At 54.3% G+C, this 17,740-nt stretch overlaps 7 protein-coding genes across 7 annotated transcripts; 5 read left to right on the top strand and 2 right to left on the bottom strand.

Moving 5' to 3' along the window:
* Positions 1-1,521: 1,521 nt before the first annotated feature.
* CDEST_07517 (Putative sugar transporter, major facilitator superfamily, MFS transporter superfamily) lies at positions 1,522-2,925 on the top strand (the record flags this gene model as incomplete). Its single annotated transcript, XM_062923676.1, has 2 exons — positions 1,522-1,715; positions 1,797-2,925. The coding sequence occupies 2 exons, from the start codon at positions 1,522-1,524 to the stop codon at positions 2,923-2,925; spliced, it is 1,323 nt and encodes a 440-aa protein (XP_062779727.1).
* A 368-nt stretch (positions 2,926-3,293) lies between these two features.
* Positions 3,294-5,451, top strand: CDEST_07516 (Putative major facilitator superfamily, MFS transporter superfamily). The gene is made up of 3 exons (XM_062923675.1): positions 3,294-3,562; positions 3,630-4,866; positions 4,926-5,451. The coding sequence occupies exons 1-3, from the start codon at positions 3,331-3,333 to the stop codon at positions 5,236-5,238; spliced, it is 1,782 nt and encodes a 593-aa protein (XP_062779726.1). The 5' UTR covers positions 3,294-3,330; the 3' UTR covers positions 5,239-5,451.
* An 823-nt stretch (positions 5,452-6,274) lies between these two features.
* CDEST_07515 (uncharacterized protein) lies at positions 6,275-8,855 on the top strand (the record flags this gene model as incomplete). Its single annotated transcript, XM_062923674.1, has 4 exons — positions 6,275-6,371; positions 6,450-7,034; positions 7,100-8,485; positions 8,547-8,855. The coding sequence occupies 4 exons, from the start codon at positions 6,275-6,277 to the stop codon at positions 8,846-8,848; spliced, it is 2,370 nt and encodes a 789-aa protein (XP_062779725.1). The 3' UTR covers positions 8,849-8,855.
* Position 8,856: 1 nt separating this feature from the next.
* CDEST_07514 (Putative nitrilase/cyanide hydratase, carbon-nitrogen hydrolase) lies at positions 8,857-10,409 on the bottom strand. Its single transcript, XM_062923673.1, has one exon. The coding sequence runs from the start codon at positions 10,211-10,213 to the stop codon at positions 9,269-9,271; it is 945 nt and encodes a 314-aa protein (XP_062779724.1). The 5' UTR covers positions 10,214-10,409; the 3' UTR covers positions 8,857-9,268.
* Positions 10,410-11,338: 929 nt separating this feature from the next.
* Positions 11,339-11,826, top strand: CDEST_07513 (uncharacterized protein; the record flags this gene model as incomplete). Its single annotated transcript, XM_062923672.1, has 2 exons — positions 11,339-11,487; positions 11,558-11,826. The coding sequence occupies exons 1-2, from the start codon at positions 11,454-11,456 to the stop codon at positions 11,824-11,826; spliced, it is 303 nt and encodes a 100-aa protein (XP_062779723.1). The 5' UTR covers positions 11,339-11,453.
* Positions 11,827-12,606: 780 nt separating this feature from the next.
* On the top strand, positions 12,607-14,708 carry CDEST_07512 (Putative peptidase M28). The gene is made up of 6 exons (XM_062923671.1): positions 12,607-13,305; positions 13,376-13,545; positions 13,616-13,788; positions 13,879-14,304; positions 14,357-14,421; positions 14,474-14,708. The coding sequence occupies exons 1-6, from the start codon at positions 13,099-13,101 to the stop codon at positions 14,558-14,560; spliced, it is 1,128 nt and encodes a 375-aa protein (XP_062779722.1). The 5' UTR covers positions 12,607-13,098; the 3' UTR covers positions 14,561-14,708.
* A 468-nt stretch (positions 14,709-15,176) lies between these two features.
* On the bottom strand, positions 15,177-17,645 carry CDEST_07511 (Putative peptidase M43, pregnancy-associated plasma-A). Its single transcript, XM_062923670.1, has 3 exons — positions 16,266-17,645; positions 15,604-16,124; positions 15,177-15,511 (listed from the first exon to the last, which is right to left on the bottom strand). The coding sequence occupies exons 1-3, from the start codon at positions 16,527-16,529 to the stop codon at positions 15,433-15,435; spliced, it is 864 nt and encodes a 287-aa protein (XP_062779721.1). The 5' UTR covers positions 16,530-17,645; the 3' UTR covers positions 15,177-15,432.
* Positions 17,646-17,740: the final 95 nt, after the last annotated feature.

Here is a 17,740-nt window from a genome sequence, read left to right as displayed (position 1 = left end):
ATACCATAGAACATGGGATATTGGACCTTTGGCTGTTCCATCCCCCACAAAGTGGCTTGCATGGTGAACGATCTTTAACCAGAGAAGCTAACTGTTTGGTTGGTTCGGCTTCAAGGCTGGCTTGGACAGCAATCATTCTCGACTTTCAGCCGGTGTAACGTTTACTCGATACGGAGCACCGAAAAGAAGTAAAAGCAGCATCAAGCCGCAAACTCAACTTTTACTTCACAGAAGTGGCTGGTGCTTGAAATAGAAACCTATCCGGTCAGTGCGAAATAAGGTCCGTTAATCCAGTCAACCGCATCGCTCGTTGGACTGAGAGGCAAAAGGGCTTGGGGAGAGTCGAGTGCCAAGCCGTTTCCAACAAAGTCGATTCAGTCATAGTCGCATCCTTTTATTCATCAAAGAAGACATGATAATTGGTTGCTAGATTTGAAAAACTTTAAAAAAGAAAATCTATAAAAAAATAAAAAAATTCTCATCAGATCCACCCCTTTACGATGGCGTCCCCGACACTAAGTCAACCCAGACCGAGGCAGGCTGCTGGTTTCGCAGCGGTGTAGGTGTAAACACAAACGATGTTGTCAATGTAGGAACTTCATCTGTGACTTTCAGTCATCCTCTTGTGATCAACCATCAATCAGGCGTGAATGGCTAATTTGCCAGGAAGTGATCAATGTCGTTACCTTTATGCTTTTGTTTTTGGAACTTGGATGCAAGTGTTGGAGAGGGCCCACTTAGGGGTTGGAGACTTGGAGATGTCGAGTCGCAGACGCACAGAAATAGACCCATTTGGCATAATGTCCATCCAGAAAGCAGCAGCCAAACATCGTACTTAACGTCAGGAGATTACCACACTTTCGTTTCCAGAGATTTCTTTTTGCGAATTCCTTCTCGTACAACGGCTTCTCTTCCCGAAACCGAAACCGATAACCCGGGTTCGTGATATTTTTAATGACATTTGCAAAAACACGACGTCCATCAACCCTCCCGTCGTGCCATTGCAAGCATCATTTACGTGATAGGAAGTCCTCACTGGAGAGTCCGTATTTTAGCCTGGCACATTACGTATTGAGGCTACTGAGCATAAGGTACTGAGAGGCTGGGTCTTGGTACATCAAATACATTAGGGTTCTGGGATTCAAACATCCCATATTCACACATAACCTTCTCTAGGCTCAACGCTTCAAAGGTTTCTTTCGTCTTGAGCCTTCAAACTTCCATAATTCTCGACTAATACCTAATCCACTTCCCAGAACAACGATGACTAGTCATTGTGACCGGCCTACCGGAACCGTCGATTTGAAAGTCTCATTCGAAACAATCCTCCCGGTTCCTGTCTTTAGGCACGAAAAAATTGCCGAAGTGAAGACTCTTCGACCGCCTCATCACATCAACGAAAGGTTCACATCGCCTCAAGCTTGGAGTCCACTGAGGAAACGACTGGCTCTCTGCCTACTCTGCACAGCGACATGTTTCGCGTCAGTTGCGGCTAGCTCGTATGCCCCTGCAAAGGCAGCCATGGCAGAAGAATGGGGCGTGAGCCAGGTGTCGGCTCTCGTGGGTATCACAACCTTCACGACCGGTTTCGCTCTGACACCGATGGTTTTGGCCCCCATATCCGAGGTGTGGGGGAGAAAGCTGGTTTTCACGCTGACTGGCGTCCTATTCGTGGCCTGCCAGATTGGCTGTGCCGTCACACAGTCTTACCCCGGGTAGGTGATACTTTATCTCTCATAGCTCAAGGCCCACATGGGTCAAAAAGAATCATCATCGCTGACAAGGGTATCCGGCAGCATGCTAGTTCTGCGATTCTTTTCCGGTGTAGGAAGCTCCACCTACTCAAGCATGGTTGGGGGTGTAATCTCGGACGTCTACGGCCCCAAAGAGAGAAACACGCCAATGGCCATTTTCTCCGGCGGTGCCCTCTTTGGAACTGGGTTGGGACCCCTCCTTTGCGGCTTCATCGTCCAGCATCTGGGGTGGCGATGGATTTTCTGGGTTCAATCCATTGTCAACGCCATCGTGGTCCTAGCACTATTTGTCTTTGTCCCGGAGACTCGGCAGAATGTCTTGCTCCGCCGCAAGGCCGCGGCACTGAACCACTGGTACGATGATATTGGGACCAAATCAGCCGTCAACTTCAGGGTGACATCTCCAAATACCCAGCAGGTCATCATGTGCGAGAGTATCGTGTGGAAGTTCGAGCATGACAAAGAACATGAATCGATCGTGCGAAAGATTGCTACATCAGCGACGCTTCCATTCGCGCTTCTGTTCACTGAGCCGATCGTGTTCTTCTTCTCGCTGTGGGCCGCCTTCAGCTGGGCCATCCTTTATCTTGGATTCGCCGCTGTCCCGCTCATTTTCACTCACGTTTACGGCTTTGACCTATCGTCAGCGAATGCGGTCCTCGCGAGCTCATGCGCGGCATCCGTCATCGCCACGGTTGTGAGCATCTGCCAAGAGCGTTGGCTAGACGGACTTTCGAACCCCAGGTTACCACTGCATCGCCCCGAGCGACGGCTATACTTCAGTTGTGTCGAGAGCATCTGCCTACCAATTGGATTGTTCGTGTTCGGATGGACAGCACGTATCCAGATCCACTGGATCGTCCCAGCCATAGGTATTGGCATTTCCACACTGGGCATCTACTCCGTCTACCTGGCCGTTTTCAACTACCTCGCCGACAGCTATCATGGCTACGCAAGCTCCGCTCTGGCAGCACAATCGTTCTGTCGTAATTTCATTGGCGGAATCTTCCCGCTTGTGACCGTGCAGATGTATACCAATCTCGGGTACGGACCGGCGTCGAGTTTGCTCGGCGGCATTGGGCTTCTTCTCACCGCAGGCCCCTGGGTCCTCGTCGCATACGGCGAAACAATTCGGTCAAAGAGTCGGTTCGCCAACAAACTCGGCCAATGAGTCAAAGGGCCTGGGACCAGCTGTCCGCAAACGGCCCGGGCCGCTGGCGAGTTGACGGGGTGGATACCCCGGCGTGGCTCCACTCCGAGAGCCGGGCGTTGGCCCGAGCATCCCGGGAGGTTTGGAAATTGCTGGAAAGCTCGAACTCTCCCCACCCTACGCCTTACGTCACAGACACGGCATGCTGCAGCGGTGTGCGCGTTACACGGCATGCAGAATATGATACGGAAGGATCCCCCCCCCCTTATTTTAGTACATGTGTATAACTCGTTCCACCATATAGACTCATCCTTCTGTGCTTGTTGCCGAGTCCCTCGTCGCCCTTGTTCTGCCAATTGGTTTCCCCCAGGCCTCTTCTCCCTCACGTTTAAGATTGTTACCTCCTCAAACTCATAGTCCCGGCCAATGTCGCTCGCTCAACATGTCACCCAGGCCGAAGGCTTCGATTACGAGCGTCCTGCACGACAGGTCGATGGCAATGACAACGACGAGGCTGTCCCCGGCACAGGTCAGCCCGGAACGACCGAAGTCAGCCATGAGGATCTGCAATGGCGTCAACTGAACTTTGCGCCAGTTGAAACCGTTCACGCCGAGAAGCCTCTCGCAGCGTACAAGGTCTCGAACGCAAAGAGATGGGGTATGTGAAAAGGCCGCAATGCGGCAATATGGCTGTTTGATGTCTAGCTAACTAGCGCTCCTCGTAGTGCAAGTAGCAACCGGAATAGTGGCCTGTTGGCTGGCTGCAGGCATCGTCTTTGGGTTCGCTGCTCTAAAGCCGGTTCTCGTCTCGGAAGGGGTCTACAGCGACCTGTGCGATGCCAATGACCCGAGCTCGGTCGAAGACGGCGAGTACATACCTTGCATCGAACAAGACCTACGCCTGAACCTGTTCTTCATCGCCGCGTCCGTCACCACCAACGTTTCCTCTCTGCTGGCTGGCTCCGTTCTCGATCGCTATGGCAGGCGGGTATGCTGGATTGTGTCGTCCATCTGCCTCATTGTCGGCTGCGTTCTGATGGCTGCCTCGCACAACTTCACTAGCTTTGACGGCTACTTCCTTGGAAACATCTTCCTGGCGTTGGGCGGCACCTTTGTATTTGTTTCCAGCTTCCAGCTCGCCAACGCCTTTCCCAAGTACAGCGGACTCATCATCGCACTGGTCACGGGCGCATTCGACGCATCCGCCGCCGTCTTTCTCATCTATCGGATGGTCTACAAAGCGACGGACGGCAAACTCTCACTCGAGAAGTTCTTCTATGCGTACATCTCCATTTCCGTTCTGATCCTCATCGCCGAGATCATGTACATGCCGGTCCGCTCTTATCACACCATGCCTCAGCTGGAACAGAAGATCGAAAAGGCCCAGGACGAGTCGCGTGACGTTCACGAATCAGACGAGGAGATTGATGATGCCAGGCAGCTTCGCAAGGTACGAAGCGCTCGAGCCGACCGCCGGCTGTCCAAACTAGACCAGATCGAAGAGGTTGCCGGTGACGCCGAACAACGTGAGGAGCGCGTCAAACTTAGCGAAGAGCGCCAGGAAGCGAGCGGCGTGTGGGGTGTTCTCCACGGTGTTCCTGCTCATCGGCAGATCCAGAGTCCATGGTTCACTCTCATTCTGGCTCTGACTATCGTCCAGATGCTCAGGATGAACTATTTTATTGCAACGATCCGGGCCCAATACCGGTACATGCTGGGCTCCGAGGCCGAGGCCGATGCTATCAACCGATTCTTCGACGCTGCTCTGCCGATTGGCGGCCTGGTGTCGACTCCGTTCATTGGCATACTACTCAACAATCTCAGCGTTCCCACAACGTTCGGCGTCTTGACTGTCCTGATAGTTGCCATTGGTGTTTTCAATTGTCTGCCTTTTGGCTGGGCTGGATACACCACTGTCATCCTCTTTGTCATCTTCAGGCCTCTTTACTACTCAGCCATCTCGTAAGCTGCCCAGTCGTCACGAGTACCTCGATAAATGATCTTGTACTGACCATTTCTAGGGATTATGCAACGAAGGTCTTCGGGTTTGCGACTTTTGGACGGATATACGGCACTATAGTTTGTGTGTCCGGCATAATCAACTTCGCACAGTCCGGTCTCGATGCTCTTACTCACGGTCCTTTACATGGCGATCCAACACCAGTCAACGTCACACTCGGATGTGCAGGTGCCATAGTTGGAGTCGCCCTCACGGTGTTTGTTGCCATCAAGGGCCGCACATTTGTGAAGGAGGAGAAGCCCGCATTGGACGCCGTGGAAGAAAGGCAGAGACTCCTATCGTCCGCAGAACAAGACTATGGCAGTCGAGAATAATAGGTTTGGCTCGCAATCATCCGGCGAGCCGCGCGCATCGAGTCTGTAACGACCTTGTCGAGGGGAAAGTCTTTTGCAGAGGCCAATAACCACGCTGAAGGGCTAAGGGGCACGCAAGGCCAACAGAGTCCTCTGCTGGCCTATCCGTGAGCATGAGTTGGATCCAAAACCAATCGTTGTCGTCTGTGATTGTTGACCACAATACACTTCTTCTTGGTAATCACCATGGCTCTCAATTTGCCGTCTTTATTGTTATTGCACTCACCCTTGATTAAAATTTACAGTTGACCATGAGCTTACAAAAAACCTAGCACTTGGCACCCACCCATGATGCAAGAGTTGGGGTACTCCAACTCGCTGGAAGTCCCCACCCTCAGCGGCAAAAACAGGGCTGGTGACATGGCTCCGGTCAACTACCGCTTCGTAGATGAGAACAACATCGAGAGACTTGAGAAGCGAAACCCTGCAGGGGTGCTGTCGTCTGTCTGTTTTAAGGCACGTCTTGATAAGTTCGTCAGTATTTGATGCTACAAGACAATGAATGACCTTGTTGGTCCAGACAACTTTGGAGTCAGCCAAGTGGTTCCCTCAGTACTGTGTGTCTACACACAGGCGTGCTCAGTTTCATTGGAACCACAATCTCAACGCCATCACACAATGCGTCGTTATTGCAGACTCAAAGTCCAACGGCTTTGCAGAATCGCTCTTCTTAGACCAAGACTGAAGATAGGTCTGCCTCTCAAACCTCCGCTTGCAAGCTGTAGTCGTTTCCACGGCGTATATCAAGTCTGGAGCCGGGGCATCGTGGCGCAACGGATCAACCGACTTAATGCGATTCAGTGCACACTGAACTTGCTGATTACTAATTCCGCGAAACTACAAAACTCTAGCTGTCGCGTCATTTCCGAAAGAAAAAAAAAAGGGGGGGGGGATTTACTCACCACCAGGAATCTCTGCTGGTTTTGTGATTCTATCAGATGTTGCTTGTTCCCAGACATACAAACACAGACCATACTCTGGGATACTGTTGAAGACTATGGCCTCCGGAAGAGGCCCTGCTTTGCCGAAAAGGTGCCACGTTTGTCACCGTGCATTCGCTCGCGGCGAACATTTACGGAGACATTTAAGGACGCGTGGGTGGCTCTTGCAAGGGAAAGACGACGCTTGACTTTTGCGGAAGGGCTGACTAGTGAGTGGCATACACACCGCAGACACCAAAGAAAAGCCATATGGATGCCACTGCGGTCAGTCCTTTGCCAGGCGAGACTTGCTCACCAGACATGAGCGTCTTTACCATGCAGGCGTCACCGCCAGTTCGCTGTCAACATCCCCAAGCACCGCGAACTCCAGCCAGAGCTCGACTGGTAACACTATGGGATCCTGGCCGGTCTACAACGACAGCATAGCAACTGCCACTCACGATACTAGCCACATGTCTTTGAACTCTGCTGCGCAGCCAGGCCACTTGGCTCCGATGATTACGCAGGAGCTAGTGGAAAACCCCCAATTTGGAGATGCCCCCGAGCTCCTGGATCCTCCTGGCTCTATGGAAGCCATGCTAGACATTTCCGACTTCTTCGACTCTGTGGGGTTGGACTTTGAACACGGCTTCGACTTTTCCCCACCCGATGTGCTTCCAATGGGAGAATCTCCAGCATTTGCGCCGACTCTCGGTAGCGTCCCGGGTCCTTGCCTCGAGCGGCCGACTTCCGAAGGCCAGAGACCCGGGCCGAGTTCGAATGTCTCCTCTTCGACTCGCATCTGCAATTCCATCCCTGACACGGATACCGGAGAAGGTAGGAAGATGATCGTCATTGATTCAGTCCAGTCTCACGACTCCGTTCCCTAATTGTAAATGTAGATGACTTCCACGAGTTGAAACCTCTAACTCAACCCTGGAAGGTAAGCGAAGCTCAACGGAGTAGATTCAGCCAGCATCTGAGTAAGTATGAAGGTGTTTTGGACGGGTTTAAACTCCCATCGAGGCTGTCAATATCGCGCTACATCGCCGGGTTTGTGGATGGTTATAGTAATCACCATCCATTCATCCACATGCCAACATTCTCTGCTGAGAATTACCCGGACTCCCCGGAGCTGGTGCTGGCCTTGCTGTCTGTTGGCGCTCAGCTCCGTTACGAGACCCGTAATGCCAACCAGCTTTACCGGGCTGGGCGGGCGATCGTACTGCACCGACTCAAATCTGGGGAGGCGACCAGCCCGGCCGGTAATAGCATTGTAGGCGTTGAGGCAACGAGCACGAGTTTCCGTACACCAACCGTGCGCATGGATTTCTTAAAGGCAATCCTGCTGCTGGCAACGTTCTCGGCCTGGCAAGAAGACCAAGTCCTCGTGCGGGAGTCACTCGAATACCAAGGCATGCTCGCCTGGTGCATAAGAGACGGTGGTTTGGTAGACGGTTCCTCGGGTGACTGTGACGATTGGCACGTTTGGGTAAGGGAGGAGTCGGATCGGCGGGCGAAGCTCTCGGCGTTCTGCTTCCTGAACCTCCAGAGCCTGGTCTTCGGCGTGCCGCCCATCCTGCTCGCAAACGAGCTCGATCTCCGCTTGCCGGTGACTTGCGATGAGTGGCTGGCCAGCTGTCCGTCGAAATGGATACGGGCCCGGGCCAAGGGACCGGCGCTGGCCCGTTTCCAGAAAGCCTTTCTCGATTTGGTCCAGCCGTCCGCACACTCGGAAGATGGGCCCGTCACTTCGCCGTTCGGTAACTTCGTTCTTATGCACGCTCTGCTGCAACGGCTCATGATGGCGAAGCAGCTCTGCCTCGACCGCCACGCCCAGAGGCTGTCTCCTGAAGACGGCGCCAGGTTCGAGCTCTCGCTGCATCGGTGGCGCGAGCAGTGGCGCAGGGCCCCCGAGTCCGTCTTGGACGTCAAGAACACAAAGGGGTCCCTCTCGTGGACGGCGACGTCTCTGCTGGGGCTGGCTCACGTCCGGTTGTACTTCACCTGTAGGACACAGCAGAACGCGTGCTTCGGCAGCGCAAAAAGCATCGCCGACGACGCGTGGGACGCGAAGCCGCCGGGCCGTGGGCCCCAGCTTGTGTATGCACTGTTACACGCGGTTCATGCGCTGAACATCCCGGTGCAACTCGGCATCGACTATCTCGCGGGCTGCCAGGCCTTCTTCTGGAGTTTGCAACACAGCTTTTGTTCCTTTGAGGCAGCCATCTTCCTGAGCAAGTGGCTGTTCATGCTGGCCGCAGACCACGAGTCGAGTAGGCTAGACGGTAAGTAATGTAGTGTGCTTTTCTTTCCAAGGCAGACTCAAACGCTAAATGAGACTCTCAGCAAATGAACGGCAAATCATACGGTGGATAGATTGTATTGTCAACGAGGCCGTGGCTTCACTTGATGAGTTTGAGGGCCATGACTTCAACAGCCAGGGAGACACGCCGCAGTCTCTAGGGATTCTCGGTGGCATGGTCATCAAGCTCTTCGCCAAGATGTTTGAAAGCTGCAACAGCGCCTGGCCAATAATGCGGAAACTTGGCAACAGTCTACATGAGTACTCGGTCCTGTTGGATAAGAATGGCGGGCTGGCGAGTGTCGGAAGAGCCGAGAGTAATGCGAGTTGTTCGGCTGCAACCTGACCAGTCCGGGAAACGGGGGTCTTGAGTCGTCTGTTTTGTGGTGGTTTGAGGTGCGCCAGGGAGGAATCTGAACCAATAGCAACCAGTCCGCCCACCCGAGGTCGACACTGCAACATGATGCTGTTTACTCTTGGGATAAAGCTCTCAATATTTGAGCTATAGTAGACTAAGAATAGAGGATCAGCAGCTTCCTATACATAACAGGAAGTCGGTCCCTTGCGTTTCTGTGTGCATAACTCGACATGAAGCCAATATGTCCAACTACAGCCTGTTTCCGGGCGACTTTCTTGTAGACAGTAGGTTGTGCAAGACTAATTATACCTATGGTAAACGAACGAAGAAAGTCTTGGTGAGTGGCTGCATATGGTGTTGGTGTGAATGGAAATGACAACTGCTAAGCCCCATCGACTACTTAACACATTACAGTTCAGGACTGTCGAGGTACGTCTTGAAGTGATGCGCAAAAATCGCCGGCCTTTGGTAATGCCCGGCATAGTCGAATGGGAACTTGACCGCTTTGACAACCTGCAGATCGACATCGGCATACAGAATCTCCTTGTCCGAACCCTCCTCGAGCGGGCCTGCAACGACGAAGCCGCCGGGCCCGTAGATTGTAGCCCTCCTCTTCCTTCTCTCGCCCAGCAGAAAGTCCCGGACCTCCCCCTCGGTCCCGTATGCTTCCAGCTCCTCGTCTCCCACAAGGCCTGCCGAGTTGATGACGAACGCGCCCACCGAGAAGGCGACGGCCTTGCCTGCAACCTCGATCGCGTCGCTCATGTCGTGGTCGATGCTGAAGAAGTGCGGCCAGGACGCCACATGCACGGAGGGGTAATCCAGCCCCAGCGAGTACTGCGCGAGCGGGTTTCCGTTCTCGCCGCAGATCAAGCCGCTCACGGCGCCGAAGTCCGTCGTTGCCGACGCCTTGCTGCCGGTGTGGCCGGGCGCGTGGATCAGCCGCTCTCCAACCGTGGGGATGTACTTTTGATGCTTGTGGAGGAGTGTCCCGTCGCGTCCGAAGATGAGCTGCGTGTTGAACAGCGTGCCCGTGGTGTTGGCGCGGCGTTCGTTGATGCCCACGACGGCGTAAATGTTGGCCTTCTTGCACGCTTCCGATATGGCGTCGACCTCCGGGCCGGGGACCTCGACGGCGGACTCGAAGAGCCTCAGGGAGAGCGATTGCACGAGCGGGTTGGTCGGAGAGATCAGCGCATGCCAGCCGGGGTATCCGGAAATGAAACATTCGGGGAACCCAATGACATCTGCGCCTTTGGAGCCGGCCTCGAGGATTAGGTCGCATACCTTTTTGGTCGTGGCGCTCTTGTTCAGGAACACCGGAGCGGCTTCAACGGCGGCGAGCTTGACCATTCTGAAAAGGTGGAAGTTTGCAGGGTTGATCGATTACAATTCAGTCGGTTATTAGCAGGTTTTTGAACAGAGAAAGACACGATTGGGAGGCTTGCACTGCCAAATACTTATATCACAGTTGCGTGCTGGGCCATTCCGTCATTGGCCGGCTTTTGAACGGTCTTCGACCGGTCTTTGATCGGTCTTTGACGATATCCCCAACCAGGCCGTACAACTTGGTGCTGCTTGAAACATCAGTCAGACTCAGTCCATTATTAATCCTCTTCTACTTTAGCTTGGGTCCTCACAATATGACTGGTTATTAGGTGACTTGAACGAACTTCTCCGCCCCACGAAGGCTTATTGACGTTAAGCAGCACCCGGTGGGATACGAAGCCCGAAGAAACCTTATTGTATGGGCAGGCAACTTCACATCACATGGCTAACCACCTACTAAAGCCATTGATTGGCTCCATTTCTGTGGCTCTATTCCCATATTAATAGTACCGTGCTGTTTCACTCCACCCCTCCGATACATCTGTGAGCAAGATCCAGCATGGCTGGCCTTCTGTGGCGTTGAGAAGAAAAACCACTCAGTTAGGTCAAGTACGGAGGTTGATATCGCATATGTTGTGGTCAATCCATGGATCCATGAGACAAGGCGCTCAATACCTGAACGATTATTCAGACTACGGAGAGAAGATCAGCAGCGACATATAGATAGTAGAATGTCGACCCCCTGGTGACGGCTTGTGCATTACTCGGCGATGGGCCAAACATGGTTCAGACGACGATCAAACCGCAGCGTACCGATCTAGCCGTTCGGATGACACATGCCATGCTCCGAACTCCGGCGGGTCCCGGCGACTACGCAGAGTGAGTCTCACGATGATTTGACAATAGCCTCGTGGAGTCTTTGTAGGCGAGTTTCAAGTATCCCAGGTCACGACCTCGGGTTCTTTGGGTCTCGTCTCGCAGCCCGGTGTCACGGTGGTGAAGCCTGGAATCAACCCGGACAACCGGGGGGGTCACAACCCACCTTCTTGAAACTGTGACAGTCTAGGCGCACTGCTTCGAAGAGTATATGTACCTTCGATGTTGCCATCTTTGGAGATGCATATTTTATAGTCTTTGAACGCAAGCAAGCAAGCATCAATCGATTTTTAGTGTAAAACTCGTACTCTTCATCGACCTGGCGTCGCATTTTACTTCTACACCAGCCTCTTCCTTTAATCGTCTTCAGACTTACAATCGCAACACAATGGTCCGCGTCACTCTCCTCGCTACACTCGCTTGTAAGTGCTCCTGGCTGTCCTGGATTCCGTATCTTTTGTCATGACCGTGACCTGACCTTGAACGCCGTAGTTGCGGCCACCGCATTTGCCCAAATAACACCCAACAAAGCCGGCTCTAGCAACGTCGGCAAGGGCGACGGGTCGCAGTTCATCACGGGGGGTTGCGTCGACGACTCGGACTGCTCATCGGCCTGTTGCGCAGACGCGAGCGGCGTGGGCGTGTGCTCAGCCGAGGCGGCGCAGTTCCAGAACGGCAAGAACGGGTGTAACTTTGTCGACCCGAACCGGGAGGCGACCATCGCGGCGGCGCAGGCTCAGGCCGAGAAGCAGGGTTTCTAAGCTCTAAGCCGGAATGCGGAGGCTTTGCTGGGACAAGGAGGATCGGGGGGTCGGGTTAACGAATAGCAGCTGGGCTGTAAGCGTGGGGAGGTGTATTGCGAAACTCGCATCAATGTCATGATATCCAGCATGTGGCATGTAACTTCTAGTGAGAAAATAGAAAGCAGAATGCTGTTCCACTATTCGAAATCCGCCCAAAGAGGCTCTTGAAGGTTTTTTTGTTCCTGAGACCCGTCTCGTATGCCGGAATGTTTCATCGCCTAACGCCGTTTACTTCTAGAAGGCAACTAGCCTCTTGTTCAAACGATACAACACTGCCTTACTCTCGATAGGTCGTATGAAGAGTGACACACCGGACATCGAGGGCTGCGAAATGACCTAAACAGGAAGTTGTGAGAATAGTCGCTGAGTTGTGAGAGCAAATCGTGCTTCGCCAAGGACGTAGTCTATCCAAACAGCAAGGGAACTTCCTAAACAGAACCGGGGGTCTCACGTACGACGGCATGATATGTTTACTTATACAGCAATGGCGTGACGGCTGTTTCCCATGGCGAGGATGGGCAGAACGAACAGAGCCACGTCAGTGCCTGGGCCAAACCCCTCACGCCGTTCGCTGTCCGACGGGGCTCTACGGGCCAACAGCCGAGTCTAGACTGGATATGGCAGCTGAGTTGGAAGACAATGCCTTGGCGACCCAGATAAGCTTAAAGTCGCTGATGCTCCTGCCCCATACTTCCCCTCGCTCCGATGAAATGTCACCATGCGCACGATGCAGCACGACTCCATGCGCCGCTCTCCATTTCCAAGGCTCGCTTGGCTGATCATTACATCCCGGGGGGCCGATCGACATGCCTTTTCCGGCAGCTCGGCGCTCTGGAAAGCTCTTGGGTCCTGCGGGACTTTTAAGCTTAGACTTGAAGACTGAGATGGTCCCCCGCAACAAGTGAAGCGCGCTTCCGAGCCAAGGTTATTGGTTTCCTTTCTGTTCAACACCCTTGCTCAAAGGTCCTCTTGCCGAATTCACTCGGTTCTCAAGTGGGAAGGAGCAGAGAGCGGGGACGAAGGGTTCAAAAAAGCATCTTCGATACTGAGAGGAGAGGCCGAAGCCTACCTATAAATACCAACCCTTCTCTCCAACCCCGTCTACAACTTCCCTCTTTTTTCCTTCGTCACGACTCACCTCGCGAGCTTTTCCGACTCTTTCGCTTGAGTCGTCTGCCAACTTCACCTTCATTCGACAAACCCAAGGTCCACATTCACTCAGTCGACACCATGCGCTTCGTCACCACCCTCGCCGTCGCTGCGGCTTCCTGCGGCCTCGCCGCTGCCGCGCCCGCTACCGGCGACATCCAGCTCAACCCCGGCCTTCGGCTCGTCAAGACGTCGGAGGATGACGCCGGTTCTTGGGTTACAGAGGACGAGAAGTTCGAAAAGTACACTTCCAAGGGCATCGGCTTCATCGACATCACCGACATCTCGGTATGCTTGCTTGGTCCAACTACCCCGAGCGTCTCTGCTTGTTATGCTAATCATCAATACATTTGCACAGGACGAGGAGGTCCTCAACGCCCTGTCGACGGCTCCCGAGAACTCCACTGCTCTCGTCTCCCGCCAGGCCATTACCTACCCGACCACTCTCACCCACGTTGCTGAGGCCAACTCCCTCATCAGCCGTGTCAGCAACACCAACCCTCAGTCTTGGCTTCAGACCCTGACCAAGTGAGTCGCCGCACCTCCTCGGACACCGTCACCCCAAGCATCCAGCACACATTGCTAACAGATTTCCAAGCTTCAACAACCGTCACTACCGCTCGACCACGGGCACCCAGGCCTCGACTTGGCTTTACAACCAGGCCGTAAGCATCGCCTCTGGCTACTCGGCCATTACGGTGTCGCGCTTCACCCACTCGTTCAACCAGCCCTCCATCATCGTCAAGTACCCCGGCACCAGCTCCAACTTGAGTAAGTCACCTATGCCTTTGACAGGCTTCTTGTCACCGTTGTTTACTTATCATACCGTATACACACATTCCTGACTAACACACTGCTCAGTCATCGTCGGTGCCCACTTCGATTCCACCGCTGGCGCCACCACTGCCCGTGCTCCCGGCGCCGATGACAACGGCACTGGCACTGTCAACCTTCTCGAGGCTCTCCGCGTCCTCGTGGCCGCCGGCTTCCGCCCCAAGAACACGATCGAGTTCCACTTCTACGCCGGCGAGGAGGGCGGTCTCCTCGGCTCCCAGGCCATCTTCTCCAACTACCGGACCACCGGCAAGCGCGTCCTCGGCATGCTGAACCAGGACATGACGGGCTACTCCCCTGGCGGTCGTGCTACTGTCTACACCGACTACGTCGACACCGCCTTCACTGCCTACGTCCGCCTCGTTACCACCCAGTTCACTGGTGCCACCCCTGCCAGTTCGTCCTGCGGCTACGGCTGTTCCGACCACGCCAGCGCCCGCTCCAACGGTTTCCGTAAGCAGCTGTACTCGATTAACAAGAGGTCTTTGCTGACTAGATAAAATAGCTGCTGCCTTCGTTAACGAGGAGCCCTTCGGCACCGCCAACCCCAACATCCACACCTCGAGAGACGTAGGTTGAGCCGTACACCGCAACGGCGAGCACCAAGCTAATAGTGATGCAGACCTACGCGAGCATTCAGTGGAACGCTGTCCTGCGCCACTCGAAGCTCACTGTGGGCTTCCTTGTCGAGGCTTCTTACTTGGGCTAGGAACTCGAGGGTCTCAAGGAGCCTGTCGAGTGCCCCATCCATGACGGTCGTCATCCGTGCTGAGTGCAACAGGGGGGTTCCATGCAAACAAGCATCCTGTTATACGTTGTTGCTTTCCTCATAGAACCCCGATCCTTTAACTAGATTTGGCACAAAACGACTGTGCTTGCAGAATATCAATCATTGTTAGATTTCGTGCATCTTTGCCTGTTGAGAGGGTTTGCCCTTATACTGGTTCAACTGACTGCCACCGGGACTTTTGAAACAGTAGGCAGGCAAGCAAGTGGATAGGCTTACCTTAGTCCGTGTGGCTCTAGCTCATCCAGAATGTTGTGGTAACATCACTGACGGCTGCTAATACTCCAAGATCCCACGTCAAATATAGTAGTGAGGGGCTGTTTCTCATCGACCTGCTTCTTTTGGTAGGAGAAGATAGCAAAACCCTAGGGATTCGGAGCTGGCATGTTCCAAACGGAGCGTTTGCTCACAATTTTCGTTGCTTGTGAGGACTCACTGCCTGGTTGTACAACGCTCCAGGATACAAGTTCTCGCCGCAAGTAGGTCCGTAGACTGGACCATCATTGACAACCTACTTTTGATGAACTTTGATTTTCTTGAGTAATAATACTGTTACCATATTATTCTCTCAAGTCGAGGTGTGTTGTGTTATCCAAGAAACTCCTCGTCAGCTCTCACAGCTACAACATAGCCTTCCCCCCCACGCCCACGCCTCTCAGTAATGCCTCGACTACACATATACAGGGACATTAATCATCAACGCTCGTCAACATTCAAGATCCCATTACTCCTCGCTCCATGGATTACCAACATCCTGTGCCGCACCTATTCCAGCCTGTGAAGGTCGCGAACGCTTAAGCCGAGGCGCGGTACTGGTTCCAGAAGCTGTACATGCGAGTCTGCTGGTTGGGGGTGAACTCCTCGTAGCAAGAGCTATCATTCCGGTTAGCACCCATCGCTCTCAAGTCTTGAAACGGGCTCAGAGGAAGAGGGGGAAGCGGGGGGGGGGGGGGGGGTAAACTCACTCGTAAGAGTAGTCCATGTAGTTGTGGATGGGGTCGAGGCCGGCCTGGCTGGGGCAAGAGTCACGGCCGGTGGGGCATCCGGTGGAGAAGCTGGCCTGGGCCGGGGTGTCGGCGATGGAGTCGCCGGCACCGGTGCAGCCGCCCTGGAAGGTGTGGAAGAGACCGAACCAGTGGCCAACCTCGTGGGTGACGGTCTTGCCGAGGTTGTAGTTGGTCGTGCTACCGCCGGGGACGGTGGAGGAGAGGATGGTGCAGCCGTCCTGGATGAAGGCAGTGGATCCGGCGGCAGCGTTGGTGGGGAAGTAGCAGTAGCCAAAGGCATCGTCGGTGACCCGGCGCACAAAGTACAGGTTCAGGTCCTTGTAGGTGCCCTTGCGGAGCGCACGCTTCATGGCCATCTCGTTGCCATCCTGGGCCCAGGTCGGGTTGATGGTGCGCGTGGTCTGAACCAGGTTGAAGGCGATGCCGTGGGGGGCAAAGTCCCGGTTCATGACGGCCAGCTGGTCAGACAGCATCTTGTCCTGTGAAGAGGGAAAGGAGTTGTTGTCAGCACGTATGACTGGCACACACACACACACACACACACACACACTGTCTCTCTGTCTCTCTTCTCTCTTCTCTCTCTTCTACATAGAAGGGTGTAAGTGATCAAGGATGCTTACAGTGATGTAGCCGTTGGCCACGGTCTGGGAGGAAGCAACAACGTGGAAGTAGGTGTTGACGTTGATGGTGGCCGCGGCAGCCAAGCTGAACTCGCCGCTGGTGGCATTGGCGGCAGCAGCCTCCTGCTCGGCGAGCTGCTTGGCGATCTCAATTTGCTCAGGGGTGGGCTCGTGAGTACCACAGCCCAAGCGGCCCCTCTCGCCGGTGACGGCGGCCGAGGCCACAGCGGCAAGGACCGCAAGGAGAGTGAACTTGGCCTGCATGATGGATGGAGGACTGAACCGGTGGGATCGAGATCGAACAAAGGGAGACTAGGGGCTTGAGAGCTGAGAGGGATAGCGAGCCAAGAGCGAGACAGAGAGAGAACCCTGATGGTGGACGACCACATTATATATACTCGAGAACGTCGCCTTGAATCCATCTCAAGCTTGTTTCTGGCTTCAGTAGATTACATGACTCTGGAGCCTGAGGCTAAAGAGTTGCGACCTTCCGGATCAGTTCAAGGCCGGCATTCTGGTCCGCCAGCGACAGGCCGACAGCAAAAATACGACGAGATACGACTCCAAAGTTCGAGAGAGATGGAGACGTCGAGAGCCGACGTCGTGGGGTAAGCCATTATGCCTTCCTATTTGAGGCTAACTTCTGCCAACTCAATCAAGGCAAATCAGCTTTGTTGGAAAAAAGGCTTGTGAGCGGTTCGATGGGCCACCCGGGGTTAGAACCGCCTCGACCATTCGTCGGCCATGACTTGGCATGCTGACAACCAAATTAAGGTCGGAGAGCTGAGGATTTGAGGCGACGCTTCTTCTCCTGCCTCTCCGGTACATATGCCCCCCCGCCGCCCCCCTTCCACCGCCTGGCCAGGGCCTGTCAGGCAGTGAGAGTGTCGCGTTGCATGAGCCGAACAGACCGATGCACGAAGCAGGAAGCACGGCGGCGGATGTGTGGAGAAGGGGAAACGGCAGGCTGGAAAGCCGAGAAAGACTGAAAAGAGAGGGAGGGGGAAGCGGGCGATAAGAGATCTGGTGATGAGGGTTTCCAGCGAGACCGGGCGGCGACCGGAGATGAATCTGGAAGGACGAGAGATGCGGGAGGACGAGTAAGCTTCAGGAGCCGGCGCTAAAGGGCAAACGTACCACGGTACGGTTGCATCGCGACATACAACGCTCCGTTATACGCGCATGCCAAGCTCCCGCCAAGACGGCCAACAGTCCAACCAGGGCAATACACTCGAACCTCCCTAATCGGGCTTAAGGGGGCAACGGACTACCGTTCGATCGACTCGACTCGACTCCAGTCGACTCGGCTCGGCTTGATGGAAAAAAAGTGCAACCCCCCCCCAATGCTTACCGTCTCCGACTCGGACTCCATCCGCTGAACCACCCACCCACCCACCCCGCAGTCAAAACAACCTTCTGTTTCTGGGAGCCATTGGATTGCATGGGACAACCGGTGTAGGGTCGGCTGTTCGTCG

Source organism: Colletotrichum destructivum, chromosome 4, assembly GCF_034447905.1.
Source record: "Colletotrichum destructivum chromosome 4, complete sequence".
Lineage (NCBI taxonomy): Eukaryota > Fungi > Ascomycota > Sordariomycetes > Glomerellales > Glomerellaceae > Colletotrichum > Colletotrichum destructivum.
Note: the sequence above shows the minus strand (reverse complement) of the source record. Positions and strands in the feature narration are given on the sequence as shown.